The 18930-nt window shown below is 48.0% G+C and overlaps 3 protein-coding genes across 4 annotated transcripts; 2 read left to right on the top strand and 1 right to left on the bottom strand.

Moving 5' to 3' along the window:
- The first annotated feature begins 728 nt into the window (after nt 1-728).
- On the top strand, nt 729-6395 carry ostn (osteocrin). The gene is made up of 5 exons (XM_037073108.1): nt 729-949; nt 2349-2429; nt 3509-3738; nt 3858-4003; nt 4074-6395. Exons 1-4 carry the CDS (start codon nt 893-895, stop codon nt 3943-3945), a joined length of 456 nt encoding a protein of 151 aa, XP_036929003.1. The 5' UTR covers nt 729-892; the 3' UTR covers nt 3946-4003; nt 4074-6395.
- Nucleotides 6396-6535: 140 nt separating this feature from the next.
- LOC119005456 (protein IWS1 homolog) lies at nt 6536-16113 on the bottom strand. 2 transcript variants are annotated; one of them, XM_037073082.1, is made up of 15 exons: nt 15873-16113; nt 14793-14875; nt 13512-14175; nt 13341-13406; nt 12971-13187; nt 12827-12884; nt 12641-12747; nt 12362-12512; nt 12199-12281; nt 11714-11843; nt 11507-11624; nt 11313-11424; nt 10038-10094; nt 9084-9195; nt 6536-7549 (listed from the first exon to the last, which is right to left on the bottom strand). In XM_037073082.1, exons 1-15 carry the CDS (start codon nt 15913-15915, stop codon nt 7424-7426), a joined length of 2127 nt encoding a protein of 708 aa, XP_036928977.1. In that variant the 5' UTR covers nt 15916-16113; the 3' UTR covers nt 6536-7423. The 2 variants fall into 2 exon arrangements, with proteins under 2 accessions (XP_036928977.1, XP_036928969.1); XM_037073074.1 differs by lacking the exon at nt 15873-16113 and adding an exon at nt 15567-15719.
- A 262-nt stretch (nt 16114-16375) lies between these two features.
- wdr74 (WD repeat domain 74) lies at nt 16376-18501 on the top strand. Its single transcript, XM_037073094.1, has 2 exons — nt 16376-17213; nt 17597-18501. Exons 1-2 carry the CDS (start codon nt 16605-16607, stop codon nt 18113-18115), a joined length of 1128 nt encoding a protein of 375 aa, XP_036928989.1. The 5' UTR covers nt 16376-16604; the 3' UTR covers nt 18116-18501.
- Nucleotides 18502-18930: the final 429 nt, after the last annotated feature.

The raw sequence follows: 18930 nt of genomic DNA, 5'->3' as shown, positions 1-18930 counted from the left end.
GAGGAGGGGTGACATCACCTGGATCAGAGGAGGTCGTCAGTAATTAACGGGCGAGGAAGGTTTTCCGTCATTATTAGCATGTTAGCTGCGGCGTCATTAGCGTTATTAGCCCAGGTGTGTTTTCTCAATGAGCCAATCGTCCGTCCTGAATGAATGGAGGGACAGAACTGAGGTCGCCGGGCCCCGAGGTCACCGGGCCCCTAGGGGACGGCGCCATGGCAACAGCAACACAAAGGAAAAAAAAACTTCATCAGCAGGACAGAAACAGATCAAACTGGGTCAGAACCAGTCAGGACCCGATGAGTCCGTGAGACTTCTGCAGGTACAAACTACAGAAGAATGTTAAGAACAGAGCTTAAATAATAAATAAATGATGTCAAAGGAGGAGAGGAGAGAGGAGAGGAGAGGAGAGAGGAGAGGAGAGGAGAGGGGAGAGGAGAGGAGAGGAGAGAGGAGAGGGGAGAGGAGAGGAGAGGGGAGGAGAGGGGAGAGGAGAGAGGAGAGAGGAGAGAGGAGAGGAGAGAGGAGCGAGGAGAGGAGAGAGGAGAGAGGAGAGAGGAGAGAGGAGAGGGGAGAGGAGAGGAGAGGAGAGGAGAGGAGAGGAGAGGAGAGAGGAGAGGGGAGAGAGGAGAGAGGAGAGGAGAGGAGAGAGGAGAGGAGAGGAGAGGAGAGGAGAGAGGAGAGGAGAGGAGAGGAGAGGGGAGAGGAGAGGAGAGGAGAGGAGGTGTGGTTGTTCCCAGGAGGTTTCATTAACGATTTAATGAGTTAATGATCCTGATGATTAAATGTCAAACACACACAGTGGAAAAGAAGGAAAGCACAGGAAGTGATGTCATTACAGCGGAGGCTGCTGATTGGACAGGAGATTCCCGGGCAGCTGCTATAAAACCTGATGAGAAGACACAGAGAGACAGAAGAGACGACGCAGCAGGACACACACTCTGAGAAGGTACAGTGCGTGTGTGAGTGTGTGTGTGTGTGTGTGTGTGTGTGTGTGTGTGTGTGTGTGTGTGTGTGTGTGTGTGTGTGTGTGTGTGTGTGTGTGTGCAGACTCCTGCAGAATATTTTCAGCTTCTGGTTTAATGTTGTTAGTTTCTGTGAACTCACATATTTCTCAGGACTTCTAGAGTTTTTTAATCTGATATTTCAAACTAAAAAGTTTTAAATGTTTAAATGTTTTTATTGAGTTTTTCTGATCAATAATTGAAATCTGACCAGGGCTGCAGCTTTTGCATTATTTCATAATCATTTTATTCTAATTTGTGTTGTTTTTGTTGAAGTTTAGTTATTATTTTAACTGTTTCAGTGAAATAAATCAAAGTCTCGTTCATCTTCCATCACTTTCAGTTGTCACAGTTCTGTGATGTTCAGTCTGGACTGCAGGGAGGAAACACAGGGTATTTTTGTGAATGGAAGAATCTGCAGTGTGTGTGTGTGTGTGTGTGTGTGTGTGTGTGTGTGTGTGTGTGTGTGTGTGTGTGTGTGTGTGTGTCTTTAACACATGCATGAATGAGAGCTGCTGCACGTCAGCATCACGACTGGTGTGAATGGAAGAAGTTCACCTTGTGTGTTTGTGAGAGTGCATCAGTGAGAATGTGTGTGACTGATGCAAAGACACACACAAACTGTGTGTGAGTGTGTGTGTGTGTGTGTGTGTGTGTGTGTGTGTGTGTGTGTGTGTGTGTGTGTGTGAGAGAGAGAGTGTCAGGAGAATGCAGGAAAGTGCACATCAGTGAGCGTGCACGTGACAGTGAAAAGACGTTTATTTGCAGGGATGGAAAATACTAAAATTAGCCGATGTTGCTGGACAATACAGAGCAGCTAAAAGTGTCCTGCTGTGTGTGTGTGTGTGTGTGTGTGTGTGTGTGTGTGTGTGTGTGTGTGTGTGTGTGTGTGTCATGGAAGACAACTTTATAACACTAGAAAATTACAAATTATTTTTATATTCGTATTTTAATCAAAGTCATATTTTTGAGCTTCCATGTTGAAGAACACTTTTCTCCCATAATGCATTGCATCACAGGCAGCTCTGCTCACAGCCGCATGATTCAAAATTTGGAAGAAATCTTCAGAAGGATCTTTGAAAAGTGTGAAAATCACTCTTGTGTCATGTAGAATAAAACGTCGTTCTCACTGTGACCTCTGACTGAAGCTTCTGCTGCGTTCAGGTGCAGCTGGGAAAGCACGTGACATGATATTTGTGAATTGTGTCGTTGAGGTTAGCGGACATAAACAGACTCAGACTCACCAGAACAGTCCCGGCTGGTCTCCGCTAACTGCTCTGGGTCCGGCAGCAGTTAGCGGGGCTGCAGCTCCACGTGAACGATCCTGTCTGCTGCTCGTTTCAGATGCAGTTCTGTGGCTGTTTGTTGATCTGCATCACTCTGCTCCTCTGCAGCGCCGAAGGATTCAGGGTCCGACCTGCCCGGGTCAGAACACACACACATACACACACACACACAATACAATCAACAAGAAGTCATGATGTCACTGTAGGACTTTATTGATCCATGAAGGGAAATTTATGTTATGAAGTTGCTGAGAACGTCACAGAGCTCCATCCTCTCCTCCCGATGATCCTGACAGAACGTCTGCTGAACAGCTGAAGCAGCTGGAGACTTGAGTTAAACACAGAAATCTTTTTTTTTTTGGTTTTAATTAATAAATGCTTGAGGCATTTTGGTCCGACCCATCCCCTTCTGCTTCGTCTCCTCCTGGATCGACTCGCGGCAAGGCAGCAGATCAGATTTGTGTCCTGAGGGCCAAAACAAACGGCGCCTCCCTCTGGGGCCCCTGATCCCATATCAGATGAAGAAACATGGGAGCGAGGGCCAACACAAAGCTGCCAGCTCTGTTTTCTGTTTAGTCTGGATGAAACCCGATCGTGTGACTCGTCAGAGGCAGCGAGCAGACAGGAAGTCAGGAAGTCCTCGCCGTCAGGGTTGTGATGTAAGAGACGAGCGACAACAACAGTCCTGACGTATGAAAACAGCTGACGGAGCAGGGAGCATGTTTTCTATACGGAGGAGACTCCCTTATAGAAAATAACACGCATGTGTTTAGTCTGATCCCATCTTTACTTTGTGTTCCAGTTCTTAGATTCATCCCGACTCACTGAAACACAATCAGTTGACAATGAGTCGCCGTTCAGACGCCCGTTACAATGTTCCTTGTGAGGAGACTTCACTTGTTTTACGGTTTTAACCAAATTATGATTATTATTATGAACTGTCGAATGTCTTAATGAGGTTTAATAAATCAGATCTGTCCAGTTTCACATCATGACTCATTTCACTCATTTTCACATAGAATGCAAATAATAAAATGAACTGTGTATACTGGACAGGAAGTATGCTTCACTACATAGTCTGACCCCAGCTGTGGTTCAGTACATAGTCCTAGCCCAGCTCTGTCTCACATGATCAGTTACCTGGTTGCCATGGAGACGCCTCTGTCATGTTGGCTTTCAGAGGACATATCCTCATCCTGTGCTGTCCTTGTGTTCCAGCATGTAGACCGGCCCATGTCGAGGCCTCCGTTAGGACTTCGGCTTCGTCACGGAGGGATGAAGGCGGGGGAGGAGCTAACGGCGAAGCTGCTGCGATTGGATGACCTGGTGAGGATGGAGAATGACGTCATGGAGCCAAAGAGGAAGAGGAGTTTCCCCGGCAACAACGCCCCGCTGGACCGGCTGTCGGTCAGCTCCATGGAGACCAAACAGGCGACGAACAAGCAGAGGTGAGACAGGAAGTGAGTGACAGGAAGTGAGCGACAGGAAGTGAGCGACAGGAAGTGAACGACAGGAAGTGAACCTTCTTGAACCTTCTGCTCACCTGTTTTCACCTGTCTGTTTGTAGTAAGTCGGTCGAGCTGCAGCGGCGTCGAGTCAATCCGCCTCCCATCGACAGGATCGGCATGAGTCGTCTACCAAGCAGTCGAGGATAGGCCCCGCCCCCTCCCTCAGACGGCCCGCCCCCTCTCTACAGCGCCCTCCTCTGGACAGGTACGGCTCAAAAACTCAGAAATGTCACTTTAAATTCTTTTAACGCCTCACTGACGTCTTCTCTCCACAGAGGACTCACCACAGCCGCATGAAAAGCAGCCAGCCACACCTGTCAATCATCCACCTTCACCTCACCTGGATGCCCCCACCCTCCTGCCCCGCCCCCTCATGGCCATGAATGTTAAGTGATGGTGCATTCAGGTGCTGCTGGTAAACTTATCTCTCATGTCTGAGACAGACGGAATAAAAACCAGATGAAGCTTCAGGGTCCGAACAGTGAAGCCAGAACAGAACCTACATTCTCTCCAACGACCAGCAGGAGGCGACTCCACTGGTTACAAGAGAAGTCTGACTGTATGTAAGCTTATGATAAAATGACCCTCCTTCTCTCGATCTCTATTTCCACAATGACTTGTTTTGAAAGTTTTTACCGTGTCACCTGAACGCCTCATCACTCCCCCCGCCCCGCCCCGCCCCCTCCTGTGACCGGAGGCATCCATCGCCTCGACACTGAAACTGAACACGTGACGCGACTTACCTGAGTTTCTGCCTCGTAGAGTTTGTGTTATTTTGTCGCAGCAGGTCTGTTGACAGCAGGACGACGTCTCCACTGCAGGAAGGACAAACAGGAAGTCCATGTTGTCCCACATTGACTTAAACAAACTCAGTCTGTTTTCTTCAAGCAGCACCTACAGGCCATCAGGTGAACTGCACCCCCTATTAAGGAAAATGTTACAGGATGGTGTTAGCTTAGCTCAGCATAAAAACACAGAGGGAAACAGCTAGCCTGTCTCAGTCAGTCAGCACGTCACGCTCTCATTAACACTGTTTCTAACCAACTGCATCTAGAAACCACTGAGGCTAATTTAGCAAGCTAGCGAGGAGCTAACATACTGCAGGAAGTGCAGAAGACAAAGACAAGGCTGTTGTGAGAATCAACATATTCTAACATCAGAACACCCGAATGAGTCGATCACCAAGTGAACATGAACGTTACAGAGCACCAGAACACGACCGTCTGGACCTGCAGTCTGAGTACGTTCAGGAGAACATCTGGGTTTGTGTTAAAATCAGTAAGTTATTTATCTTCACTTACATTATGTAAGACTTGAGCAAGTCACACGGGATGAACAGCTTCACCTGAAAGACCGTTCACCTCAACCTCCTCAGTATATGACTTCAGCTGACTTCCTCCTTTGCTGCAGACTGTTCCTTTAAAACCAGCAGGCTGTTCCTTTAAAACAGCTCGTGTTGTTTGTGTTGTTATAAAATCTACATCCTGTGAAATCAGCCGGTCCGGTACCGACGTGGTGACGGTGCAGTGGAGACGTTTCCTGGTCGCTGAGACGTGACAGTGTTCTGTTCAGTCCAGTTCTGTCCTGTTGTTCTGCTTGTTCCAGCTCAATAAAGCCTCAGTGATCAGCTGCTCGTGTCCGTGATGTTTGATCGTGTTCACAGAACAAACACTTCAGTTCAGTTTATCGACTCAAACGGAAGTTCAGGATCTTTTAAAGCAGATTATTAAAAATCTGCTGGACTGTTCTGTCCGTCAGGATGTGATGATGGTACCGTCAGAACGATTCATGAGCTCACAGGAAGTGACGTTGACAGGAAGTGACGTTGACAGGAAGTGACGCTGACAGGAAGTGACGCTGACAGGAAGTGACACTGACAGGAAGTGATGCTGACAGGAAGTGATGCTGACAGGACTGTTCTCACAGCATCACGTTGGCGTCACCCTGTGAGCTGCGGAGAGAAACATTAGCTTCTCACAAACTCCTGAAAACTAAACTTTTGTTCACATGTAAACTTCTTCCAGGTCCAAGATATTCAGAACCTCTTCAGTGTTTCCATCCGAACAGCTGAGTGAGCGATGACACGCAGTGATCAGCTGTTTGAGTTTTGATACTCAGTGTTTGAGTTTGTATGCTGAGTTCAGACTCTTTCTCGTGACTCTTTGACAAGATTTCAACTAGATTCTACAAAAAGGTCAAAAATCATGAAAAAAGTAAAAAAAAAAAGTCCTGAGAAAAAAGTTACGATTCTGAGTTTAGTCAGAATCCTGTGAAACAGGATTGTTGATGTCGTCGATCGGTGGACGACTTGTGTTTGCAGTCAGCGCTCGAAGACACCGGCTGCCTTCGTTCCTCTGAGCAAACATGAGTCAGAATTCTGAGAAAAGATGGAAGTTTGAACTGTCAGTTTGCATCACTTCCTGTTTACGTTTGGCTCTGTGCGTCGTCATGGAAGCATTTAAATGAACCAATCAGCAGTTCAGAGATTGTTTTGACACAAAATGGCTTCAACAGCTCCAGCGGATCAACTTCCACTCTGTGAAGTAACAAACATGTCAGGCGAGTTATGAAACAGGAATATTAGTGGGATATTAATTTTCTTCATGTTCACCTCATTTTCTTAAACAACTAAAAAAGCAGAAGATTGTTTGAATGCAGCTGTTTGTGCTTCAGCATTTCTGCTACAAGAAAATTAAAAAGTGAAAATAAAAACAATGAGATTGAAACTTTCCACTCGTTCATGTTTTCTGTTGAATCTTTATTAAGAAAAGTATCATCTGATCCAGAACAGTGCAGACGGACGGGCTGATTCACACAATCAGACCTGCAGACAGTTTACAGACTTCTGTACAGCCGCTATGGGAGCAGAGAGGGGACAAAATGGACTGAGGAGGAGGAGGAGGAGGAGGAGGAGGAAGAGGAAGAGGAAGAGGAGGAAGAGGAAGAGGAGGTCTGGCCTACCTGGTAGCAAAACACCTTCACATTAAAACAAAGCGGGTGTGAGGAGGAGTTTGTTCTGAAACATGATAAGAAGGTTCTGACAAACTTAAAACTTGTTGGAAAAAAACCTCAAATGTCACCAGAATGATCTTCAGATCGGATTTCTGTCCAAACCAACAGGATGAAGAGCGATAATTCATGGAGCTCGTTACTTTAAAGACCGATTCATGAGGATTAAACCTTTACAACATACAGCTGACGGCTACAGTCACAATACTGACCCAGCTAACAGCCGACTGTAAACGTTAGCAGCTAGCAGCTAAATCACAACACAAGTTAACATTAGCATTAGCTAATGTTACTGACATTTAGCATTAGCCTTACCACCAAGTAAAGTGACTGTTAACAATGTTAGCAATCATGGTGACAAACAAAGTTCTCAGATGAGTCAAACCTGAGGATCCAGTTGGTTTGGAGCTAATGTGAACAACAAAGCTGATGCTGTGAGCTGTTGTAACTTCAGTTTACTGCAGATATTTACATTCTGACTTCAGTCTCAGTGACCTCAGCCCTTCAGTAAGGCAGATCTGGACCTGAGGAGGGAGGAGAAATGTGGGATTGTTCAGGAGCAACACATTAAAAAGAAAAAAAAAAATAAAGTGAATAAATCCTATGGAGGTTAAAATCAGAGCGGCATCCGGTTTCCTTCCACACTGATTTTAACAGCGTGACCCGGCTTCGTCAGGCGGCGGATGTCAGCAATTCTACGCATCTGTTTATCCACTCGAGACATCCCCTTCTTTAACGGACCCTGCAGGAACAGACAGAACATCGGGTCAAACACAAAGCAGGCTACGAGGCTGCTCACAGTTTCAGAGGGGGAGGAAACACCGACAGCATCTCTGAGACCACAAACGTTACGTAACTGCAGAGATGTGAAACGCAGTTCGATCCAAAGCGAAGTGTTTCATCACTTCAGACTCATGCAAGAAGCTCAAACCCTCAGAGGCCACAGGCAGCCAATCACAGACCTCCAAAACACTCAGCCAGTAATTGATCTGTGCTGGTGAACGATCGAGCAACACGACCACCAATAAAAATGTAGAGAGTTAATCAATCAAGTCAGACCAGCGTGAACCCTTCGAGCTCTGCAGGAGAGCTGGTGGCTGTGCAGCCGAGCTACACAGTCCTGAGTCAATCAATTACATCAAGTCCAAAATGTCCTAAAGTTCAGTGAAGTCAGGAAGTGGCTGCAGTCAAACTGTTCTAATGGAAGAGTGTCAGGACTCAGTGAAGCAACGACACACAAGAGTCCAGCCAGCGGTTCTGTCAGAGGACGAGCGTCCTGCAGCGTCTTCAGCACCAGCTGAGGACACGAGACCACCAGAATCTGACAGCGCTGATGGAAAAAGTTTATTTCAACTGGACTATTAACTGATATTATTTGTGATGATAGAAACTAAAATTCTAGTCTCAGAGTTCTGGTCCCGACTGTACTGATGACTGTACTACCTTTTTTCATTCCCCGCTGTAAAAAGCATGAAAATATGAAATAACTTGACGACGATGTGTGTGGACCAGGGAGGAAATGTTAGGTCGGCGGTGCTCACAGGTGAGTCAGAGGTCACAGGTGAGTCACAGGTGAGTCAGAGGTCACAGGTGAGTCAGAGGTCACAGGTGAGTCACAGGTGAGTCAGAGGTCACAGGTGAGTCAGAGGTCACAGGTGAGTCGGAGGCTTCACACAGAGATGGTGCTCTACAGACAGACGCTCCACTCTGTCTCTGAATTTTGGTTCTACAGAGTGGAGCGTCTTCAGGGGAACCGGTGCAGCTCACACAGTCGGACCGGGTCACACCATGCAGCAGGACTTACTGCCCCCTGCAGGCCGGCTCAGGAGCTACAGGGGCATTCTGTTCCCCTCGATGCTGATCTTCACCGCTCCCTGCGGACGCTTCATTTTCATCTGCTCAGCGAAGCGACGCTTGTGCTTCTCCAGCCGGCTGAGGCCTTTCTTATAGCTCTACAGAGGACCAATCACAGCGCAGCTAATGACCGCACTTCCTGCTGTCACCAGAGCCAGACTACAACCAGAGGTGACTGATGTCAGTGAACACATCACTCACTTCTCCATGTGTCTGCCCCCCTGTGGTGTCATGGTGTCATGACAGACACATTTTGATAATAATAATAATAATAATAATAATAATAATAATAATAATAATGATATCTGTTACACATGTGGACCTGTACGGGCCAGAACGAGCCTGCAGCTCTGACCTATGACCTTTTTTTTTCTGTTTGTGTAAACAGGTGAGACTGCAGGTGACAGTCTGCAGGTACTCACCCTGTTGGACTCCACCTCTACATTCCACTTGGGTCGGACCACGTAGTCTTTGTTGGAGGGCATCGGCACCCGAGCTCGAGCACAGAAACCAGGGTCACCGGGTCGCAGGGCTCTGCAGAAAGAAAATGTTGTTTAGTAAAATTAATCTGATTATAGTGGAATATAAACACTGCTAGGACAAACAGACTCCATGTTTCTACACAAAGAAATAAAAGTTCATGTAGAACATTTGCTGAATGAACAAGAAGGTCCAAATAATGCAGAATGAGTCAGAGACAGAGTTTCACAGAGTTTATAAAGTGTCTCCAACTCAACAACTCACTAAACTGACACATTTGTTAAGGGAGTCTGGGGACTTTCTCCACGGGGACAAAGAAGTCGCCTATATTGTTCCTGTTTAGTGTCTTTGTAACATGTGACATGTTTAGATCAATAACATGTTTCTTCTTTCATAAATGGAGTGTAAATGGTGAAATCAGTGTAAACAGTGTGTTCAAACAGCTGATCAGTGTTGGCAGGTAAGACTTTAGCACTTTAGACACAGAAGCAGACAGGCTGGTACAGACATGCTGCCACAAACTGACACTTTTTACAAGGAGACAAACAACTTCAGCTGAAACATTTAATGCTGAATTTACAACAAGGACACAATGAGTCAGAATCTGTCAGAGACTCAGTTTCATAATGTTTATAAAGTTTTACTTACTCAACAGTTATTAAAACTAGATGCTTTGTGAAGGGAGTCTGGTGAAATTGTGGTTAATAGTCAGCTTCATGTATTACATTTAATGCTGAAATCCTAAGAAGGCTCCAGTGATTCAGAATTTGTCAGAAACAGTTTCACAACATTATAAAGTTTAATTAACTCACGTTTAATTAACTAACGTGCGTGCGGGCGTGCGTGCGTGCGTGCGTGCGTGCGTGTGTGTGTGATTACAGCTGGTCTGAACTTACTTCTCCTCTCCGGTCAGCTGCTTCTCCAGGTCTCTGCGAGGCGTCTGACCTCCAGAACTACAGACAGAAATGAGGAGAGAAACTTTGTATCATCATGGAGAAACATGTTGGAGGGAAACAAGCAAACTTTACAAATCTGTGTTTGGACTGAGCAGCTGGTCCACAGTCAGCTGGTCCACAGTCAGCTGGTCCACAGTCAGCTGGTCCACAGTCAGCTGGTCCACAGTCAGCTGGTCCACAGTCTGACTCCTCCAGCTGAGCCTCCATGCTAAAATTAGCATTCTCCACCTCACAGCGGTTAGTCAGCACTCAGAAACACCCGACACCTCTTCTGTTACTGACCAGGAACTGAACATCCATCCGACTCGTGCACCAAACCACGAGCCAATCAGAGCTGAGCACGTACATGTTAAATCTGAACACACCAGTGAGTGTCGTCGTGTTAGAGAGGACACACTCAGGATACAGGCATGACTCACGGTGACCATGCAATACTGAGACTCAACCTGATCGGTGGAGAGAAGACGTCAGGTTCCTCCACCCTCTCCACCTTCTGAGGCTGACTGGAGGAGCAGGAGGAGGGGGAGAAGGATGGATGAAGAGGAATGGAAGAGAAGTGAAGGTGGAGCTTCAGAGAAACAACAATGTGTGAGGAGAGACTGAACACAACAACAGAAGTGACAGCTGCAGTTAGCGAGTGTTAGCGCTGCGTGGAGGAAAGATCATGTTGTGATTCATAATTAGTGATGATCATTTTTCACTGAAGGACTCCAGAAGAGGTTTCACAGACCAGCTACAGCCACCTCGCCTGTACAGGAAGTGACTGTGTCATCATAGTGACATCATCAAGCTCTCCACTTCCTGTTTCACACACGTGAGACCTGTAAAGAGGGAGGAGCCTTAAACTTTCCTCCAAAACATTTTACCTCTCAGCCTGTGGAGCAGACGGGCGGCTGCGGCTCAGGGGTAGAGCCAGCGCCTTGTTATCAAAAGGTTGCTGGTTTGATTCCCCTGTGCTGGTCGTGCATGGCAGCCACCACCATCAGTGTGAATGTATGAATTACTGTCAGTCTGATAAATGTAAACGTAGAAACCTGAAGTAAAACCAGTTCAAAGCTCAACATGATGACGCTGCAGCTTCACGTTGTCGTTAAACAGCCGTTTCCTTTGGGACTACATTCTCTCAGTAGTATAACCTCCATGTTCCTACGCACATCCACGCTCAGACAGATCAGTGAGTAAATCTCAGCGCTGACAGCAGAGTCACGTCTGTACCTGAGTCGTCGTCTCTGAGGCATCTGCTGGTCCAGGTCTCTCTGCTGGCGCTCCTCCCTCGTCATCCCCTTGTAGTTGGACGTGAGGCCAAAGATGGGCCGCGACCACTCGTCTGCAACGAGACACACGTGAAAGCGCTGCAGTGACACTTCTGGAGGACGTTCAGCATCAGAGGACGAACAGACGCGTCTTACTGATGAGCTTGAGAGCGAGGTCTTTGTTGTTCCGAGACTCTTTGGGGTGTTTGTAGAGGAACATGACGGCCCGGCCGATACCGCTGTGCTTCAGAGTCTCCTGACTCACACTGGGCAGCTGCAGGAGGACACACAGCATCACACACTGAACACACACTACACACACTGAACACACACACTGAACACACCCTATAACAGCTGACCCACCTCCTGCAGGATCCGGAGCAGCTCCTCCCTGATCCTCAGAGCAGGCAGTGATTTGTCCGGCAGCGGGCTGATCCACTCCTTGATGGCCGACATCACGCCGCTGTCGATGAACGTCTCCTTCAGGTCCTGTCTGAAGGACCGACATCATGTTAGTGATCGCCTCCTCCTCGAGTCGTCGGCCTTATTGCTATGCTTTGTAAATCCATTTTATAAAGCTGTGTTTTGTATTCTGATATTTCATGTTACTAAACATCATCTCGTTAATAATCGAACATCTCGACAGCAGAAGTCTGAACTTGTTTCACGCTGTTAGAGTCAAAGGTTTTACACAGTCGGACTCCATAAACAGACACTGAACATCTGTTATCTCCATGAGACTCCTTCAGAGTCCAGAGAGAATAAAGAGCTGCTGAATTCAAGAGGTGTGTGTGTGTGTGTGTGTGTGTGTGTGTGTGTGTGTGTGTGTGTGTGTTCAGTGGTCCTACTTCTTCAGGTGCATGACGACTTGTGGCAGCAGGGTGAGTTTCTTCAGCGCTGGTTTCTTCTGACTGTTCAGAGTTCGATCCTCCTGTTGGACAAAACACACAGTCGGTATCACAGAACACAGAACCGGATCACTCAGACGGGCTTTTATTCTGTAAGGCGGACCTCGGCGGCCTCAGTCATCTTGGAGATCATGGCGCTGACCACGTCGTCGGCATCGCTGATGAACGTCCCGCCGTCACGGTGACGCCTCCTCTTACTGTTCATGGCTTTTCTCTTCGCCAGCATGATGTCAAAGTCCGACATGAAGCTGGTACTGAACACACACACACACACACACACACACACACACACACACACACACACACACACACAGTTATTCTCTGATCATTTCTAAGTTTGTTTCAATCTGTTGTTGGTTAATAATCGGACAGTGCTGCTCACTCTTGGCCGCTGCGGTCCACTCCGTCATCAGAGTCGGACTCCTCCATCTGCTCCTGCGTCTCCTTCTTGGACTCCTTCTTGTCCTCCAGGTCCTCCTGGTTGAAGCCCTGCAGGTGGAGGAGATGGTGTGAGCAGGTGAAGCTGCTGCACAAACTCACACACTGTCTCAAACTCTTTCGTACTCACTGTGAACTCCTCCTCCTCCTCGTCTCCGGACTCTCCAAAGATGTCTGCGATCATTTTCCTGGAACAAACACAGAAGTCAGAGGTCGCCGGCCTTCACAGTCACATCACAACACCGTCACATCGTGCCTGTGATCCAGCACTCACTCTTCCTCCTGGTCTCCGTCTCCAGAATCGCTGTCGCTGCCGAACAGTGCCTTCTCATCCTTCTTCCCCTCTGCCGCCTTCGTCCTGTCGTCGTCGTCGCTGCCACTGTCCGAGCCGAGCTCTCTCAGTTTGGCTGCCAGGCTCTTATCGGGCCCGCCGGGCACTCCGTCGCTGTCCGAGTTCTCATCGTCTGACATCGCCCGGCTCCTCTTCACCGCTGACCAGACCGAGGACACAAGAGAACTTCATGGTTCAGACTCTGAAACTCTGACTGGGATCCTGACTGTCCATGTTCACACTGGTCTGACTTCAGTTTTATCCTTAATAAGTCTCATCTATTTACCCATGATTCACAGTGTGATGACCTCACCTTGTTTGTCTGCCTTGTCCTCGTCCTCGTCCTCGCTGTCGGACAGGATGGCCTTCTTCCTCTTCACTGCAACATAAAGACAAACTGATAAAGGAGCATTCCACTGTTTCACAGCCAGCAATCAGCTGATATCTGAGACGTGGTAACAGGACGCTGCTCTCGGATCAGTACCTGGCTTCTCGTCTTCATCGTCACTTTCATCCTTCTGCTCCTCCCCCTCCTGCTGCTCTCCATCACTTGCTGTTGCAGCCTTCCTCCTCCTTCCCGCCTCCTCTTCCTCCTCACTGTCAGACTGCATCACAGACTTCCACTTTCCTCCACCTCCTCCTCCCTGAGCTTCCTCCTGCTTCTCCTCTTCCTCAGAGTCTATCTGTGCTGCCTTGCGTCTGGCAGGTGTCTCTGTGTCAGAGTCACTGTTGGCATTGGACCGCCGGTCAGGAGACACAGCCGGTTTGGCGTCCTCATTTTCTGAGTTGCTGTCTGCGGCAGCTTTGGGCTTCTCCTCCTCCATGTCCGAGCTGCTCCTCCTCCATTTGGGAGGAGAGGACCCTCCCCCCTCCTCGTTATCTGAAGCTCTGTGTTTGACGGGTGATGACTCCTCTTCTTCGTTGTCTGACCCGCTCATCCTGCGTTTGACAGGAGAGGAGTCATCGTCGCTGTCGGCGTGCCGAGGAGCCTCCGCCTCTGAGTCACTTTTGTCGTCGTCATGGCGACGTTGCGGGGCCTCGCCCTCAGAGTCGCTGCCCCCCCCTCGATGATCCTCGTTGTCAGAACCGCTGGCTGCGCCACTGGTCTCCATGGCGTTGGGGGTGTCTTCATCGTTGCTGCCTTCATCCTATGGAGACAAACAGCTGCAGGTCAAAGAATCTGAGACTAAGGAGACCCGGTTCTGTTGAGTCCAACCAGCAGAAAGACACAATGGTTAATTCCCTTTCATAAATGGAGTGTAAATGGTGAAATCAGTGTAAACAGTGTGTTCAAACAGCTGATCAATGTTGGCAGGTAAGACTTTAGCACTTTAGACACAGAAGCAGACAGGGCTGGTACAGACATGCTGCCACAAACTGACACTTTTTACAAGGAGACAAACAACTTCAGCTGAAAGATTTAATGCTGAATTTACAACAAGGACACAATGAGTCAGAATCTGTCAGAGACACAGTTTCACTACGTTATAAAGTTGATTTTAAGAGTTGTTGAGTTAAAACAAACACATTTGTTAAGGGAGTCTGGTGCTGTTGTGTTACTGGTTCAGTGGTTGGAAACAGATGTTGTGTTTACAAACATCTGCTGCTGAGACCACATGTCAGTTACGTCACAGTGACCCACATGGATCCTGACTGATGTTTGTCCTCAGGTGTATCTCTGACTCTTTGACCTCCAGGTTTATTAAATGATAACATTCTGCAGTATTCTGGATTTTCCTCCACTGATATGTGTCGGGTGTCTGACCTCAGACTGATGTCTGTCGCTCCTAACCTCCTCGCCGTCTGACTCGTGGTGTTCATCCAGAACTGGAGTGCCACCTCCGTCATCTGCAGGACACACAACAGGTCAAAAACATACTGCAGTTAACACAAAGAACCTGCAGAGAGACAACAGCTGGAAACGTGTAGAGCTGCTTCAGTCTGACTTCAGCTGAATGACGGGAGTGATACTGCCACATCTCCCAGCCGGACTGGGTCTGACCTGGTTTTCATCGAGACTAGCTGGTCTACTGCACAACTCACCGACAGGTACACCTGTACTGTGGTGCTTCCAGAGGGAACTCCATTTAATAGAAAGGTTTAGAACTTCTACAGTGCACATCAAACTCCATTCAAAATGTTAATGTGTAAATAACAGCCAGTAGAAAACAGTTTGTTTCAGCACACACAAACTTAACAAAGGCTTCATATCCAACCTGAACTTGGTTAAAACTTAAGACAGACACGTTTCGTAATTTCTAATTTGTAATTTAAAATTTCAGACTCCACAATCTGCATACCAAACTCCATGCAAAACTCGAGCATTTTAATGTTTAGGAATAACCTGTAAATGGTCCGTGAATTTAATATGAAGAGAAAACGAACAGATTGAACCTGGAGGTTTGCTCTTTAATCCGGCTGCTTCATAACGTCGCTGCCAGTTAAATTTTTACATTTAACGTTTTGTGATCACAAGTTGGTTTGGCGGGAACGTTTTATGACTATGTCAAACGATTTTCATAAATCGGCATCAACTCACATTCATTAAACTTCAGCTTTAAAGCAGAAACATCTGAAGAAACTGTAAAACATTGGCAACACATCCTGACTTCAGCTAGCTGCTACATCTGCTAGCCGGCTAATGATTAGCGGTCCTGTTTTCCCGGTGAATCAACCAGAGCGATGCTGGATCTGTTCAATTAACAAAGAAGCTCATCAACTGTCATTAGACAGAGACAGTGAGGAGTGTTACAGTCTGTTTAACCCCGTGAGGGCCCACACACAGTGGAGTTAGCTCGTCAGCTAGCTTGTTACATAGGAAACAAAGCAGAGCAGCAGTTTGTACCGGAATGGCTCCCGGACATGAAGTCGTCCTCTTCTCCGTCCATTTCTCAGACGAAGACAGATTCCGGATCAGAACCGAACACAGGACACGTCTCTGTTTGTTCTACTTTAACAATAAAGCGGGAAAATAAACCCGATCAACGTAACGACGCACTGTGAAAGCTAACAGCAACAGCTAGCTCCAGTAGCCCTAAGATCCAAAATGGTGTAACATACATCATGTACGCATGCGCACATGTGCGGTCGCCTCGCAATGACGTCTTAGTTTTTTTTTTAAATAAACTTTATGAAGACGAACAACCAGAGTCACAACAATCACAGTTAAAATGAATAAGTAATAGTTGCATGTGCATCTTCGTCGATTTGTATCTGATTTAACCGTCGTCAAAAAATGTAATTGCGATTATTCACTTTTTGAAGTTTATCTATTGTTTCACTTCTTTTATGTTTATTTCTTTATTATTATTATTTAATATTGTACCATATTATTTAGGCTGTTTGCTTTTAGGAAATGAATTAATGACTTCAATGGATTTTGTTTCGTGATATTTTTGTTGTTGCAGTTTTGAACACTGGTCAGAGTTTCCTGTGGTCAATAAAGTTTTTTTTTTTTTTACGTGATGTCATTGAGGCGCGACAGAGTGACAGGAAAACACGCGTGTGTCTGAACCAGGACCTCCAACTGTTTAAATCCAGTTTTTGTCCAGGTTTCGGTCCATTTAGACTCGGACCGATGGGGGACACGAGCCGGCTGTGCTCCGTGTGGCTGGGCTCGGAGACCGGCATCCTGAAGGGGGTCAGTCTGTCCCGGAAACAGGCCTTCAACTTCTGCAACACGAGCCACCTGAGCCGCGACCAGGAGGTCCGGGCGCTGTGCTGGGGGGACCCGGCGGAGAGCGAGCTGCTGGTCGGCTCCGTGGACGGAACCGTGAAGACCTTCAGCACCGAGAAGGGATCCTTCACCGAGACCCGCCGCTGCGGAGACCCGGCAGACGGCTGCTTCACCGGGCTGGCTGTGCTCAGCGGCTCCACGCTGGTCAGCTGCGTGGAGTGCGGGACGCTGCGGGTGTGGAGGGAGGACAGCAGCGAGCCCGTGAAGGAGCTGAGCGCGGGGAAGAACGTGTGCAGGATGCGGCAGAGTCCGGTACACCCGCACAAAGTCGCCACCGGAGGGAAGGAGAACGGGCTCAAGATCTGGGACCTGGAGACTCCGGAGAAGCCCGTGTTCACCGCGAAAAACCTGCGGGACGACTGGCTCGATCTACGGCGGCCGCATTGGGTCAGAGACATGGCCTTCATCCCGGGAACCGACAAAGTCGTCACCTGCACAGGTTACCATCAGGTATGTTCGCACTGTGGGGCTAAACGTGAAGGAAAAAAGATTTTAACCTGAGATCCCGACCTCATAGACCAAACTCCATTCAAAATTCGGTCAATTTAAGTGTTTTCTTGGCAAATTTGCACCTCCTCGATAAAAGTTCAATCCCCCAAATGATCTTTAAAATGGACTCTTTCATTCGGTTTGCATCATGTTAATTTAAAGTTCAATATTTCCATCTGAGATGAGAAGTGCAGCAAAAGTAGCTACTGTTGTTCTGATACCAAACCTCATTCAAAATCTGTGTGTTTTTGAGCAGATGTGCTTGGTTACGTTTGTTTCCGCCCTCTGGTGGTTTAAAAAACCATTCTGCAGCTTTAACAGTTCTCCTCCTCCTCCTTCATCAGGTCCACATATTCGACCCGTCCTCCCCTCAGCGGCGTCCTGTCCTGGAGGTCGAGTATGGCGAGTACCCGCTCACCGCTCTCTCCCTGACTGCCAGCGGGGACACAGTGGTGGTTGGAAACACTCATGGCCAGATCGCCCTGCTGGACCTGAGGAAAGGTCTGGTCCGCGGCTGTCTGAAGGGGCTGGTGGGGGGCGTGCGGGGGCTGCAGTGTCACCCCTCCCAGCCGGTGGTGGCGTCCTGCGGCCTCGACCGCTTCCTCCGCATCCACAGCCTGGAAGACCGCAAACTACAGCACAAAGTCTACCTCAAGTCCCGCCTGAACTGCCTCCTGTTCTCCAGCAGAGACCTGGAGGAGCCAGCGGGGGAGGGCGGGGCTCAGGAGGTGAAGGAGGAGGAGGAGGAGGAGGGAGACGAGGTGTGGGACAGCATGGCGCGAGTGGAGGAGAAGCCAAAGAGAAAAACCACAGAGGAAGAAGAGCCGCAGAAGAAAAAAGGCAAGAAGAAGAAAAAGAACTGAGGGACGTTTGTGGTGTGGTCAGAGTGTGGGACATTTGAACGCTGTCACTCAGACTGAAACACGTGGAAGAGGAGAGATTTGTCTCTCAGCTGTTTGTGCTCTAAAATGCATTTTCTATACTCTGTTTATTAAAACAGCAGCATGTGCCTCCAGACATCTCCTGAGCAATATTAATCGTCCTTATAAACCCAGAGCACGTTGTCTCACCTGTCATCAGATGAGCCACAGCCAATCAGAGCTGCTGCTGAGAGTGAACAAACATCTTATTCTTTAAACTCTTCAGTGCTTTTGTGTTAAAAATCTAATTTGTAACTAAAGATAAAAGTAGTGGAGTAAAAAGTTTGAGATGTACTTCAATAAAAGTAGAACCTGGCTTGAAAAGAGAATACGGCAAGTTTGTTCTTGCATCAAAGTCCATTTGAAAAATATCTACGTTCCTACCCTCACCTATGGTCATGAACTTTGGGTCATGACAGAAAAAGAATAAGATCCCGGATACAAGCGGCTGAAATGAGTTTCCTCCGCAGGGTGGCAGGGCGCTCCCTTAGAGATAGGGTGAGGAGCTCTGTCACCCGGGAGGAGCTCAGAGTAGAGCCGCTGCTCCTCCACATCGAGAGGAGCCAGCTGAGGTGGCTCGGGCATCTGTTATGGATGCCCCCGGGACGCCTTCCTCAGGAGGTGTTCCTGGCATGTCCCGCTGGGAGGAGACCCCGAGGAAGACCCAGGACACGCTGGAGCGACTATGTCGCCCAGCTGGCCTGGGAACGCCTTGGGATCCTCCCAGAAGAGCTGGAGCAAGTGTCCGGGGTGAGGGA

This window comes from Acanthopagrus latus, chromosome 2 (genome assembly GCF_904848185.1).
Source record: "Acanthopagrus latus isolate v.2019 chromosome 2, fAcaLat1.1, whole genome shotgun sequence".
NCBI lineage: Eukaryota > Metazoa > Chordata > Actinopteri > Spariformes > Sparidae > Acanthopagrus > Acanthopagrus latus.
Note: the sequence above shows the minus strand (reverse complement) of the source record. Positions and strands in the feature narration are given on the sequence as shown.

Excerpts from the sequence above, each read along its gene's own strand:
- ostn (XM_037073108.1), top strand. The coding sequence starts at position 893 with ATGAGAAGACACAGAGAGACAGAAGAGACGACGCAGCAGGACACACAC. Across the intron at positions 2,430-3,508 it reads TCAGGGTCCGACCTGCCCGG|CATGTAGACCGGCCCATGTC; the intron begins GTCAGAACACAC and ends CTTGTGTTCCAG. Across the intron at positions 3,739-3,857 it reads CAGGCGACGAACAAGCAGAG|TAAGTCGGTCGAGCTGCAGC; the intron begins GTGAGACAGGAA and ends GTCTGTTTGTAG.
- LOC119005456 (XM_037073074.1), bottom strand. The coding sequence starts at position 15,630 with ATGTGTTGCCAATGTTTTACAGTTTCTTCAGATGTTTCTGCTTTAAAG. Across the intron at positions 14,876-15,566 it reads AAAGCTGAAGTTTAATGAAT|ATGACGGAGGTGGCACTCCA; the intron begins GTGAGTTGATGC and ends TGTGTCCTGCAG. Across the intron at positions 9,196-10,037 it reads CAGCTGACCGGAGAGGAGAA|AGCCCTGCGACCCGGTGACC; the intron begins GTAAGTTCAGAC and ends TTCTTTCTGCAG.
- wdr74 (XM_037073094.1), top strand. The coding sequence starts at position 16,605 with ATGGGGGACACGAGCCGGCTGTGCTCCGTGTGGCTGGGCTCGGAGACC. Across the intron at positions 17,214-17,596 it reads CCTGCACAGGTTACCATCAG|GTCCACATATTCGACCCGTC; the intron begins GTATGTTCGCAC and ends CTCCTTCATCAG.